This window comes from Cyclopterus lumpus, chromosome 14, assembly GCF_009769545.1.
Source record: "Cyclopterus lumpus isolate fCycLum1 chromosome 14, fCycLum1.pri, whole genome shotgun sequence".
NCBI lineage: Eukaryota > Metazoa > Chordata > Actinopteri > Perciformes > Cyclopteridae > Cyclopterus > Cyclopterus lumpus.
The window spans coordinates 3928227-3942318 of NC_046979.1; the positions used below are offsets into that span (position 1 = coordinate 3928227).

Sequence of the window (14092 nt, forward strand, 5' to 3'; positions counted from 1 at the left end):
CGCTTGTTGTTATTGTTGTTATTGTTCCAGACTGAACCGTCGATTACCGACGTGGGGGTGAGATCCCATACTCGACACGACGGCTGCAGGAGTTGCACATTCTTAAAAATGGACTTCATTATTTTTTAAATACCTGACTTTTGCATAAGAAAAGAGTTTGGAATAAAACAGAATCATGCTAACATTTTAACAGCTACTTTTTATTTAGAGTGCCTTAAAAAGAAGTCCATGTCGTTTCAGTGAAATTAATTACAACACAAATATTTAAAAAAAAAACACCACTGAAGGTCGAGTGACAAAGTTTAAACCGTTATAAACCGCGTCTGGTTATTATTTCTTAACACACCGGCCGAGCGTCAAAAAGGCTCCGAACAGCGAGGTCAGCCCCACCGGCCGTTTGCTTCATGGTGACACGACCTCAGCTTTAAACCACCGGTCGGCCTCTGCGGAGCCATTCGATGTGTCACTTTGGAACGGAATTACAAAAAAAAAAACAGACAAAATAAATCAGAATTTGTGCTTAACTTTTGAATAAATACAACAGATAAAATACGTGCTTAGACCCAAAAGATTAAAGGACCTGTTGGGATTGAACGTGGGTCACTGGACTGTCGAATACTGACGATCTCGCAGACAATGAGTTATTTCAAGGGTCCGAACCTTTAAAGGCTTCGTACCGTTTGAATGAAACACCCGTCATAACTTCAGGTCAACCCTTTATTGGGAGTTATTGACATCCCCGTCCACAAGTAACTGATTACATTGTAACGGAATTGATCCCTTCTTCTGCTTTTTGCCAATAATCCACTTAGAATATAACAAGGTGGGCGTTTAAAATATTTAAGATGTCCGCCCCCCCCCCCCTACAGTTGGAAGACCTTGACCTTCAAGGATGGGAACATCCCTTTAGACGCTGATCAATACGACATATTGTTGTTCTACTGGAACCAAGATTACAAACAACATCTTTATGTTAGTGTTGTTGTCATCCATCTATGCTGGGGAATTCTTGTAATGAATATTAGCGTTCCGTTTCAAAGTGTTCATGACAAAAACAACGGTATATATGTGTATATATATATATACACAGTATATATATTGACGTAATCCCACACACAAAAAAGCCCCCGCTGTGTAAAGGCCTCTACTGCCGTCAGAATTACACTCGAAGTGACCGGCGCCGCCATCTTGTATTTGTGTCTGCGATCAACCGCGTGTGTGTATAGAGGATGACGACCTTCTCAAACTACTAGTAGATGAAGCCGGCTCCTTTCCATCCCAAATCCACGAGGCTGATAAAAGCTGATAAACGCCCATTCAATCTCGAAGGCGCCACAAATGCTATTTGCATTTTTATACAAAATCGTGGGCTTTCTTAAAACGCATCACTTCGAACGTTCGGTGCATCTGTGTGTTCGACAACAGCGTTCCCGTGTGAATCAACCCGCTGATTGAGAGAGAAACAATCAGCGAGAGCCTCGTTACCACGTGGATCGCTGCCATCAGACTAGTAAATAAATCCCACCGGCTTATTGATTAAACTCCACAGATTTACCCGCACAATATTTCACTAATAAAGCCTCTTTACCTCTCAGCTTTGCATTTAACTGCATGGATCTTAAAGATATGTCTCGTTGAACGTGTGCATCGTCCGTAGTCAATGACGCGAGGTATTAATCGTCTGTGTGTTCATAAACAGTATTGTTGCAGCCTGTTGTTTGCCAAAGATAGGGGGGGGGGGGGGGGGGGGGGGGGGGGGGGGGGGGGGGGGGGGGGGGGGGGGGGGGGGGGGGGGGGGAGAAGAGGGGGTTTAATTGTGAAAGCCTAATTAAGGTTTTATAATTGGAACATTGTTTCCTCAGAAAATGTGCCGCTGACCGACACCGGGCCAGACTGGGTTCAGTGCAATCAGCATCGTCGTCCTCCTGCGTCGCTTCCATTATTTTTTCATTCCCGACAGCGTCGTGTTTTTTTTTTTTTGCAGACGTCAAACGCGCTGACAAATTTCCACGAGGGCGGAGAGAGGCTATTGTTTTTCAGGGATTGTTTGTGTAATTCTGGCAAAACGTTTCAATGGAACCTGAGAGGGATGAGCCTCTCTCTGGAGCGCGAGGAGGGGGGAACGAGCCGTTGATCAACGGAGATGTTTAATCCAACTTCTCCTCCCGTTTGTCTTTCAGGCCAATAAACTTCGAACCAAGACCCTGCACAACACGCTCAACCCCGTCTGGAGCGAGACCCTGACCTACTACGGCATCACCGACGAGGATATGGTCCGCAAGACACTCAGGTGGGCTTCTCTCAACCTCACGAAGGGAGACAACAACCAAAAGAAGGGCGCGGGAAGGGGAAAGGGGGGAGGAGAGGGATGGAATGGAGAAAGGGAATGAAAGGGGAGGGAAAGGATGGAAGTGAATTGAAGGAATGGAAGTAAAGGACGTGAGGGAAACGAGAGGAATGGGAGGAGAGGAAGTGAATTAAAGGAATGGAAGTAAAGGACGTGAGGGAAACGAGAGGAGAGGAAGTGAATTAAAGGAATGGAAGTAAAGGACGTGAGGGAAACGAGAGGAATGGGAGGAGAGGAAGTGAATTAAAGGAATGGAAGTAAAGGACGTGAAGGAAACGAGAGGAATGGGAGGAGAGGAAGTGAATTGGAAGGAGAGGAAGTGAATTAAAGGAATGGAATTAAAGGAATGGAAGTAAAGGACGTGAAGGAAACAAGAGGAATGGGAGGAGAGGAAGTGAATTAAAGGAATGGAAGTAAAGGACGTGAGGGAAACGAGAGGAATGGGAGGAGAGGAAGTGAATTAAAGGAATGGAAGTAAAAGACGTGAGGGAAACGAGAGGAATGGGAGGAGAGGAAGTGAATAAAAGGAATGGAAGTAAAGGACGTGAGGGAAACGAGAGGAATGGGAGGAGAGGAAGTGAATTAAAGGAATGGAAGTAAAGGACGTAAGGGAAACGAGAGGAATGGGAGGAGAGGAAGTGAATTCAAGGAATGGAAGTAAAGGACGTGAGGGAAACGAGAGGAATGGGAGGAGAGGAAGTGAATTAAAGGAATGGAAGTAAAAGACGTGAGGGAAACGAGAGGAATGGGAGGAGAGGAAGTGAATAAAAGGAATGGAAGTAAAGGACGTGAGGGAAACGAGAGGAATGGGAGGAGAGGAAGTGAATTAAAGGAATGGAAGTAAAGGACGTGAGGGAAACGAGAGGAGAGGAAGTGAATTAAAGGAATGGAAGTAAAGGACGTGAGGGAAACAAGAGGAATGGGAGGAGAGGAAGTGAATTAAAGGAATGGAAGTAAAGGACGTGAGGGAAACGAGAGGAGAGGAAGTGAATTAAAGGAATGGAAGTAAAGGACGTGAGGGAAACGAGAGGAATGGGAGGAGAGGAAGTGAATTGGAAGGAGAGGAAGTGAATTAAAGGAATGGAAGTAAAGGACGTGAGGGAAACGAGAGGAATGGGAGGAGAGGAAGTGAATTAAAGGAATGGAAGTAAAGGACGTGAAGGAAACGAGAGGAATGGGAGGAGAGGAAGTGAATTCAAGGAATGGAAGTAAAGGACGTGAGGGAAACGAGAGGAATGGGAGGAGAGGAAGTGAATTAAAGGAATGGAAGTAAAAGACGTGAGGGAAACGAGAGGAATGGGAGGAGAGGAAGTGAATTGGAAGGAGAGGAAGTGAATTAAAGGAATGGAAGTAAAGGACGTGAGGGAAACGAGAGGAATGGGAGGAGAGGAAGTGAATTAAAGGAATGGAAGTAAAGGACGTGAAGGAAACGAGAGGAATGGGAGGAGAGGAAGTGAATTCAAGGAATGGAAGTAAAGGACGTGAGGGAAACGAGAGGAATGGGAGGAGAGGAAGTGAATTAAAGGAATGGAAGTAAAAGACGTGAGGGAAACGAGAGGAATGGGAGGAGAGAAAGTGAATTACAGGAATGGAAGTAAAGGACATGAGGGAAACGAGAGGAATGGGAGGAGAGGAAGTGAATTGAAGAAATGGAAGTAAAGGACGTGAAGGAAACGAGAGGAATGGGAGGAGAGGAAGTGAATTAAAGAAATGGAAGTAAAGGACGTGAGGGAAACGAGAGGAATGGGAGGAGAGGAAGTGAATTAAAGGAATGGAAGTAAAAGACGTGAAGGAAACGAGAGGAATGGGAGGAGAGGAAGTGAATTCAAGGAATGGAAGTAAAGGACGTGAAGGAAACGAGAGGAATGGGAGGAGAGGAAGTGAATTAAAGGAATGGAAGTAAAGGACGTGAGAGAAACGAGAGGAATGGGAGGAGAGGAAGTGAATTGAAGGAATGGAAGTAAAGGACGTGAAGGAAACGAGAGGAATGGGAGGAGAGGAAGTGAATAAAAGGAATGGAAGTAAAGGACATGAAGGAAACGAGAGGAATGGGAGGAGAGGAAGTGAATTAAAGGAATGGAAGTAAAGGACGTGAGGGAAACGAGAGGAATGGGAGGAGAGGAAGTGAATTCAAGGAATGGAAGTAAAGGACGTGAGGGAAACGAGAGGAATGGGAGGAGAGGAAGTGAATTCAAGGAATTACAGTGACGGAAAGGACGGAAATGAGTAGGAATGGAAGGGGAGGAGAGGAAAGAACAAATGACGGAAATAAGAGGAAAGGGAAGAGAGATAGGAAGTGAATTAAAGGAATTAAAGTGAAGGAAGGGAAGGAAATGAGTAGGAATGAAAGGGGAGGAGAGGAAAGAACAAATGACAGAAATAAGAACAAAGAAAGGGGAGGAAAGATAGGAAGTAAATTAAAGGAATTAAAGTGAAGGAAAGGATGAATGGGAGGGGAGGGGAGGAAAGAACAAATGACAGAAAGGAGGAAAGGAAAGAGAAGAGAGATAGGAAGGGAATTAAAGCGAAAGAAAGGTAGGAAATGAGTAGGGAGGGGAGGAAAGATAGGAAGTGAATTAAAAGAATGAAGGGGAAGTTAATGGACGGGTGGGGAACGCAAAGAAAGAAAGGAAGCGATGGAGGGGATTAGAGGAAGGAAGGGGAAGAAAAGACAGGAAAAAAAAGGAAGGATATTTAAAAAAGGAATTATAAAATAAAATATAAATATAAAATATGCTTTTCCATGCCTCGGTATATTTATGCGTTTAGATTTGTTTTTAGAGGCTTCAGACAATCCTCTTCAGGATGTTGAAAATGACTTATTCATCCTGTGTATTCTTCTTCTACTTCTTCTTCTTAACTACAATTTACGAGTGTCTGGTTGCCGGGGCGATGCTGACCGTGCGATACCCACCCCCCACCCCAGATCAGTTTAAGGGTCGGGGAAATCCTTTTGTTCGTGTAATCTTCAAACAGCATGTTGCTTTTCGGGGGGGGGGGGGGGGGGGGGGGGGGGGAGAGATAACTTCCCGTTTTTTGTTGGTTATTTGTATTTCACAACAACAACAACAAAAAAGAAAGAAAAGAAAAACTGCATCAGAAACGTCTGCTTCTCATGATAAACATGACGCCGTTACGCAATGGAAGTGTTACCTCTCTGTGCTGCTTTTCTTTTCTTTTTTTTTACCAAAGTGTTAACACGGTAGTAGAAGGAGGTTATGTCATCAAATGCGTAATCATTTTTGGTTGAGTACAGAATACATCCCAATGACAGGAGGATTTCTATCTTGATTCGATGGGATTGTCGATAAAGTTTTGCTTTTGCCCTTAACGACGACTTTTAACGTGCACTTTTCTGGGCTATGGCTTCTTATGCACATGGCTAAACCCCCATACTAATATTTAGTTGTTGCTTGGAAATGAACACGTCGTCTTCTATAATATTTTTTTTTCTTTACATTTTTTACTTTTTGGACGCGGCAACCAAGAAGAAAAAAGAATAAAAAGCAGATTTATTGGATAAATGGCCGAAGGATGCTCAAGCACTCAATCAAATCACGTAATTTAAAATTTGATTGGACCATTTTATTATTTAATAAATGTCGTTATTCATTCTCATATTACTCATTTCTTAAAATTCTCACAGCTTTTGGGGGAAGAATAATATTAACGGACACGTACCAATGCTTTGCAGATATGCAATGGTTATGTAGTGTTGCAGAGCAGGAACAACATGCACCACAAAAGAGATCTACAACAATCCACTCGCGTAACGGCGCCTCCATTAAAACCATTTCTCCAGGATCAATACTCTGAGAAAAGCCACCACACTATTCATCTCTTCTTCTTTTTTTTGTTTCTGATTTGAATTCAGCACCACCTGTCCCATTGCTCTGTGGCAGATGCGTTATTTTTTTTATTTATTGCGTCACATTGTGATTCCAATCACACAGCATCCACCTACAAGCTACGGCGCTAATAATATATTATTTGTTATTATCTTCTTTTTTTTTAACGACGCAGTCGATTGAAGAATACACTTTTCCTCACGCGCTGAAAACAAGTGTAACAAACAAACAAACATGAGTTCAAATAAGTACGCAAGTTATATGATAAAAAAGGTAAATAATATATGGTAAACAAGTCAGCGTTGACTTTTTGGTTACCTTAACAGAGGTCTCCGGGGTGAAAGTCCTGTGTTTGCTTGACGCCACCTCTGATCTTTAAGGCTCTAAATAGAGAATGACTGGTTTTATGGGTTAATAACCCCCCCCCCCCCCCCCCCCCCCCCCCCCCCCCCCCCCATGCTTCATTCTCATCCTCCTACCCGCTCTGCTTCCTCTCAGGATCTCCGTGTGCGACGAGGACAAATTCCGACACAACGAGTTCATCGGGGAAACGCGGATCCCGCTGAAGAAGCTGAAGCCCAACCAAATCAAAAACTTCAACAACTGCCTGGAGAAACAATTACCTGTGAGTCCAAAGCGCCACACGGACACCTGTGCTTTTTAAGACGTCGGCGTTTTTAAAGCAAAATACTTGAAACACTCTAATACACGGGAACAGTGTTGAGACATTATACATAAAATCAGCTTTAAATGATCTCTCACACATATTCTATAGTCTTATTCTAGTGTAATATATACAATATACTACGCCTGTGTACACTTTAACATATACTACTCCACATTTTACTATCCAGTACATACTGTATGCCAGTACATGTCTCACTACATTATACAATGCTTCGTTATACCATACTGTTCTTCATTGTATACTATAATATATCGTACACTCCAGTGCACATGCTGTACTACCATATATATATATATATATACTACAATAATCCATTATGCCTTACATACTTATGTTAATATCTCTTAATAATACAGCTAATACAATATCTCCTCTGGCTGCCTTTGCATAGTCATAAACAATATCAGATGACTTGAGGCATAAGGGGATAAACCAAATTAACTGCATACTGAATATCAAACAAGGAAATCACAATGTGCAAAAAATGAAAAGGGAAATATGAATAAATTATATAGAAGGAGCGCCTTTCAGACATTTAAAATGTATGGGTTTTGCGTCCGTTTCTTTATCGATATATTAGTCGCTTACTGCACCGTAGGAGGGGGGGATTTTGGTTAAATACCCCAGAAACATTTTCTTCAGGGTATTATAATTCAAAAAGGGCAATATACAAGTTATTATAATGATGAAAAACAACCAATTTTTCTGTAGAGAAAATACAGAAATCATGCTGGACCGTTGGCATTGATAAGTCACTTTTTAATTAACGCTGTTCACATGCGATCGGAAAATATAATTGAAAAACCCAGAAAACAACGAAATAGAGATAATAATAATAATATGTGCAATTATCTCTTGTTTTACAGTTAGAACAATATCCCCCCCCCCCCCCCCAAAAAAAAGAGTATATAGCTCTGCACATAAAAAGCTTAAATCTGGCCCACAATGACGTGCGTGTCAACAATTACGTGCCGGTAAGTGCAAGAAGAACACAAACAACGGCGCACGTAAGACTTTCCTTTTGGGTTTTGAGCCCATGAGTGTGGGGTGCGGGAGTGGATTATGTTTTATAAGGACATGGGAGTGGAGTGGAGTATCATTGAACTGTGATTGAACACCCTTTTTCAAAATTGCCTACACAGTTTATGGTGAGAGAAAAAAAAAGAAGAAATTACAGAGCACTTCTTGTTGCTCCTCTCGTATGCTTTGTTGTCCATGTGGGAGTGTGAAATAGCATCCGAAAATACAAAAAAAATATGCTCGTATGAAACCATACGTATTCACCACTCTACGCCTATGATTTTGTGTCGAGGTTTATTTAATGCGAGTGCATGTTATACTTCCAAACGGACGATATTTTAAATGTAATAGTGCCGAGAAAACACAGCGGTGGTGTTAAAAATCCAGATTATTGACTGTTTATAATGCGTCTCGCCACACCTTTTGTGGTATAATTAAGATGATGACAGAAGGCCATTTACAATAGCTGATATCTCACTAACGGGTACAGCCTCCGCCACATGTTACCGTCACCTGGACTAAATGTTAACATTAGATAGATAGATAGATAGATAGATAGATAGATAGATAGATAGATAGATAGATAGATAGATAGATAGATAGATAGATAGGTAGATAGATAGGTAGATAGATAGATAGATAGATAGATAGATAGATAGGTAGGTAGGTAGATAGATAGGTAGGTAGATAGATAGGTAGATAGGTAGATAGATAGATAGATAGATAGATAGATAGATAGGTAGATAGATAGGTAGATAGATAGATAGATAGATAGATAGATAGGTATGTAGGTAGGTAGGTAGGTAGGTAGGTAGGTAGGTAGGTAGATAGATAGGTAGATAGATAGATAGATAGGTAGATAGATAGGTAGATAGATAGATAGATAGATAGGTAGGTAGATAGGTAGGTAGGTAGGTAGGTTAGGTAGGTAGGTAGGTAGATTGATAGGTAGATAGATAGGTAGGTAGGTAGGTAGGTAGGTAGGTTAGGTAGGTAGGTAGATTGATAGGTAGGTAGATAGATAGATAGATAGATAGATAGATAGATAGATAGATAGATAGATAGATAGATAGATAGATAGATAGATAGATAGATAAAGAGCGAGAGAGAGCACTTCCTCTCAGGAAGCATGAGCCTGGATCCGGTAGCTCGGACAGTCACGACCTGCAGCTTTTAGAGCACGATGTTTGGAGTCGAAACTCCATAGCTGTTTTTTATTTTCCGCTATTTTGCGCCGCCCTGTCAAACGTCTCTCACCTTGGCAACGGGGAGAGTGTAAAGCACAGTGTGTCCATTTTCACACAGAAATGCTTCGAGGCAAAGTGAAGCCATGACATGATGCTGGTTAAAGAGAGAGAGAGAGAGAGAAAGAAAAGATAATTTCTGCTCCGCTCGCCCTTGAAGGAGCAGATAAGGAGTTCGGTCTCAACGCAGGATGTTCTGGATGCGGCGCCGAAGGAGAATAGAGCGCCGGCAATTTAATCATCTCTTGCAGCGAGCGGTGCCCGTCTTAAGCCTCTTTCCCACTGGTACGGAAAAAAACAAACAAACACCCGTGCGAACATCTGTCTTCCCGTCTTCAGTGGGGAGAAGGTTACAATCGGCTTTTGTCTCAGGACCAATGACTCCCCCCCCCCCGGCAGCGACGTCCTAATCTCCGCCTCTTTTCTGTCGCGATGCTTTTCGTGACGCTCGTCGAATTCGCATGTAAATATATTTTTTTTTGTCAGGAATACTTTCACACAGAACCAAGACGGCACACTTTATTTCTCTTTCACCTTTCACAAATAAAAGCCCTCGAGGTAATATTTGGCCTGCTTAGGACTTTTATTCGGTCCACGGCCCCATATAAGGGGGCAAGTTAGGGGACTCTGGGGTTCAGGTAAAACCAAAAAGATAATAAAATAATATCATGATGTTTCACATCAAAACGTAAGCTACGATAATTAGTAAGCCGTTTTCAAATGCTCCAAACACAACTCACACAATAGTAAAAAAATAAGAACTCAAGTATCATATTCATAATATGCCTTAAATCAGCTCACCGTCCAGTTTTCCGGGCCTAGCGCGACCCGTAGCTACGTCGTAGCAGAAAAGGCTAGCGACCAAAAAGCAAGAGGAGTCCACACAGATTCCAGTCATAGTGTTAAAAATCCTCTACACCCAACCCCCACCGAGATACAAGCAAAAGAACACAGCGACACAAATCGTCACTTTACGGTGCGCAAATTCTGCTTACCTTTTGAAGTTTAGATGAAGAAAAAGCATTTTCTCCGGAAAAACTACACTGATAAGTGTTCTTCAGATATCCTGTGACCTACTCAAATATGAGTAGGTCACAAGAGTGCCGTTCTGACCGGGGAAAGAAAGCTACTTTCGGCGTATCAGATTCCAAGGTTTCACAAATGACGCCTATATGTATCTTATTGGCTCACGTTGCTGTCAATCTTGTTTTGGTCTGAAAAAACTCAATTCTATTGGTTTCCAAAGAGGTGTCATTTACTGAAATCGACCAATCTTTGACTGAGATAGGGCCATGCGTAATCTTCATGCAGCAGCCAGCCAGGTGAGAAGTGACCGTTACGCAGGATGACGCGCAGCTGAGACCATCTAACTAACCACCTCCCCCCGCTCCCAATAGAGATTCCCTGTATTGGGAGGGGGGACAGGTGGGTTTAAGCAGCTCTGATTTTGGAGGAAAAAGGGTCTTAATGGTTCCAGCTCTTGTGAGCTTGTTAAAGAAATGCAGAAAAGAAAAACCTTTTACCAAAAACCATTGTAAATGAATGCATCTTCTACGTGAACCCTGGGAATTTATAGTGAGTGCTGCTAACGTTTTTCCCATGAATGAGCAAAGGACCATTATAGGATAGCGCCTCCATCGCAAAACGATGAACGGCGCTCACATAGAAGACGGGGGGAGCTGTTTGTATGTTTCAGGTAATCTCAAGGTAGCTGGGCAGCTGTGCCCATTCACCCGTTTCTATCTGGAGGATGAGTCCGCCAGCCTCAACATTGGATCTGGCCTCAGCGTTGGCACGAGTAGACCGTAGAGGGCCCGAACTGCGTAGCAGCCAGCGGCCTAATCTGGCAATGAATCTTGGATCGGTGTGTCTGCGCAGTACATTTCTCCATTCCTTCAGCTCAGCTGGACAACGATAGGCTTAACTTGTAAGACATGGACACACATTTGAACCTCAACCTGCAGGTTTAATTCTTGCTTTGTCTCGTTACAGTGCATGTAAACCAGTGATGTTCATTTGCCCAATTAGTGTTCGAGTTGTTCCAAAAACCGTTACCAGTATCGGAACACAGCCTAAAATGCTGCTCCTCTAAGCATGAAGAGACCTGTGCTCCTCTAAGCATGGAGAGACCTGTGCTCCTCTAAGCATGAAGAGACCTGTGCTCCTCTAAGTATGAAGAGACCTGTGCTCCTCTAAGTATGAAGAGACCTGTGCTCCTCTAAGCATGAAGAGACCTGTGCTCCTCTAAGTATGAAGAGACCTGTGCTCCTCTAAGTATGAAGAGACCTGTGCTCCTCTAAGTATGAAGAGACCTGTGCTCCTCTAAGCATGAAGAGACCTGTGCTCCTCTAAGCATGGAGAGACCTGTGCTCCTCTAAGCATGAAGAGACCTGTGCTCCTCTAAGCATGAAGAGACCTGTGCTCCTCTAAGCATGGAGAGACCTGTGCTCCTCTAAGCATGGAGAGACCTGTGCTCCTCTAAGCAGCTCAGGAGATAGGCAGACGTTTGCCACTTGTGGCAGTTAATTAAGGGTTTCCAGCTCAATCTGTATGTTAAGACATTGCTATTGATTCCTGGCTCAGTCAAAATAAAAAGTCCCCTTCATCCTGGGATGTCACCTGATCTTTTTTTTTCATCCTGTTTGCAGTTTCCCTGGTAACCCCTAAGGGGCTGAGTAATACCTGGAACACTTGGAATAGTATTCTGTTGGGTTGCTGCAGCATGTGAGTTACAGAATACAAAGAAGCAGGCGGAGAGAGAGAGAAAGAAAGAGAGAGAGAGAGAAAGAGAGAGCGAGATGTATATATTTCACTGCCTTCCTTTAGAATGATGTTCAGACAGTCACGTCGGAGGTGTCCGGTTATACTGTGCGTTGAATAAAATTAATGGACATCCTCCAGCCGATCTTAATTGAGTTTTCCCTCCAGGCAACGGTACAATTAGCTGGGAGATGTAAAGCAAACACTACTGTACAGCAGTGTGTTTGTTTGTGTAAGTAGATTTAATGTTTGAGCAGATTGATGGGAAGAGGAAGCTCACAGAAGAAAACACACATAAGCCAATTATGAGACAATGGGCCCCAATTCGCCATAGGATCCAGACATACATGTCTTCATCGTTGTTTAGCTTTGTCTTGTTGTTGCTTTGTTTCCCAGTGTGATTGTTTTTGTAGTCATTTTGTGTCTCTTTGTAGTTGTTTTGTGTTTCTGTTTTGCATCTATTTGTAGTTTATCTTTTATTTGTGGTCATTTTGTGTCTCTGTAGTTAAACTTGTTTCTTTGTTATCAGTTTGTGTTTAATTGCAGGTGTTTTGTGGTCATTCCTTTGTCTTTGTTGTCATTGAGTGTCTGATTGTAGTTTGTTGTGGTCGTCAACTGAGTTTGTCATTTCAATATACATCCACAAGTTTATAAATATAGCATTTTAAAAGTAATTTGTCAGAGAGGGAGAAGGGAAAGAAGTGTGAAATAGAAAAGAAGACACCGAGCGGGGGGGGGGGGGGGGGGGGGGGGGGGGGGAAGAAGTCAACGCCTGTCAGGTGTGCCGACCTTGTTACCATCCGGGCAGCCCCGAGGTTTGCGCCTCTTCCCTCGCTTTCCGTCTCTCGAGACACTCTCATCTCGTATTCCCGTCGGCCACACACTTTCCCCCCCGCGGCACGTCTTGTTAAACGGGCGACAAGAGAGGCAGAGGCGACGGCGTGCGATGGTCCCGAACACGGATAAACAGCAGAAGGACGGAGACGGGACTCGAATGGATTTGACAGTAACACGTCGGCACGCCGGATGAAATGGATAAGCGAGACGTCTTGTAAAAGTCATCTGTGATTCATGTCGGTTCCCCCTGTGATATCTGATGAGTGCTCCGCTGTGGACACTGATGGACCGACGGTCAAACGCTGTCTTCAAGACAGAAGTCTGTTTTTCTTCTTCGTTTTTATTATTCTTAAGCCATTTCTGAATGTTACGGCCGTCGGTGTTTAGTCGGTGAATGTGTGAGCCCAACAGCGGATGGGAACAAAGACCACTGCTTGGAGATTTTTTTTTTAACTTTTTCCAGACTTTAAAAACCATGACAAGGCTGTAAATGTTGATACAAAACAATTTTTGTATTCTTTAAATCTGCAATATTTCTTTTTAGACGACAACAAAAGAGCAGTGAGAGTGTAGCGAAATAGTCAATTTGCAGCTCGACGGCTAAACAATAAGCTGAAAGTCACTATTGGGTTCATCACTACGAGCAGGCTTTTAAAAAAAATGAAGCAAAGCATAAAGCAAGACAGGGTTTTGGATTGTTAGTTTAGTGAGCGTTTTTCCTTCAAAACGAAAGGGCACCATCTCAGGATCCGGTATCCGTTTCTTATAATATATGAAAGCAACACATTGGCTAACTGTTTCCCTTTCCCCGCTGTGTATCTGCTTGCAACACATGGACGTACATGGACATGCAGAGAATTGGCAGTCAGAGATATCTCCTTGAATAACATTCAGAAGCTTAGGATACTGTAACAAATGGGCTCTACTCACACTGACAAACTATCGGGATTTGGGTCCGTTCCATCTGTTTGGGTGTCTTAAAGCGACTCCTCTGGTTGTATAGAAGCCTATGCTTCATGTGTTAAAGCTGCATTCTCTCTACTGACCACCAGGGGGCGACTCCTCTGGTTGTATAGAAGCCTATGCTTCATGTGTTAAAGCTGCATTCTCTCTACTGACCACCAGGGGGCGACTCCTCTGGTTGTATAGAAGTCTATGCTTCATGTGTTAAAGCTACATTCTCTCTCCTGACCACCAGGGGGCGACTCCTCTGGTTGTATAGAAGTCTATGCTTCATGTGTTAAAGCTGCATTCTCTCTCCTGACCACCAGGGGGCGACTCCTCTGGTTGTATAGAAGTCTATATAAATGACTCTACTTCTCTTGATTTATTCCCTCAGTAAACATTG

At 43.1% G+C, this 14092-nt stretch overlaps 1 protein-coding gene across 1 annotated transcript in view; it reads left to right on the forward strand.

Annotated features, from left to right (window-relative positions):
- Positions 1-14092, forward strand: part of doc2b (double C2-like domains, beta) — a 98976-nt gene that overhangs the window by 74338 nt on the left and 10546 nt on the right. The window contains exons 4-5 of the mRNA XM_034550689.1: positions 2181-2290; positions 6694-6820. Coding sequence (XP_034406580.1) covers positions 2181-2290; positions 6694-6820 — 237 coding nt within the window. The remainder of the gene's footprint in view (positions 1-2180; positions 2291-6693; positions 6821-14092) is intronic.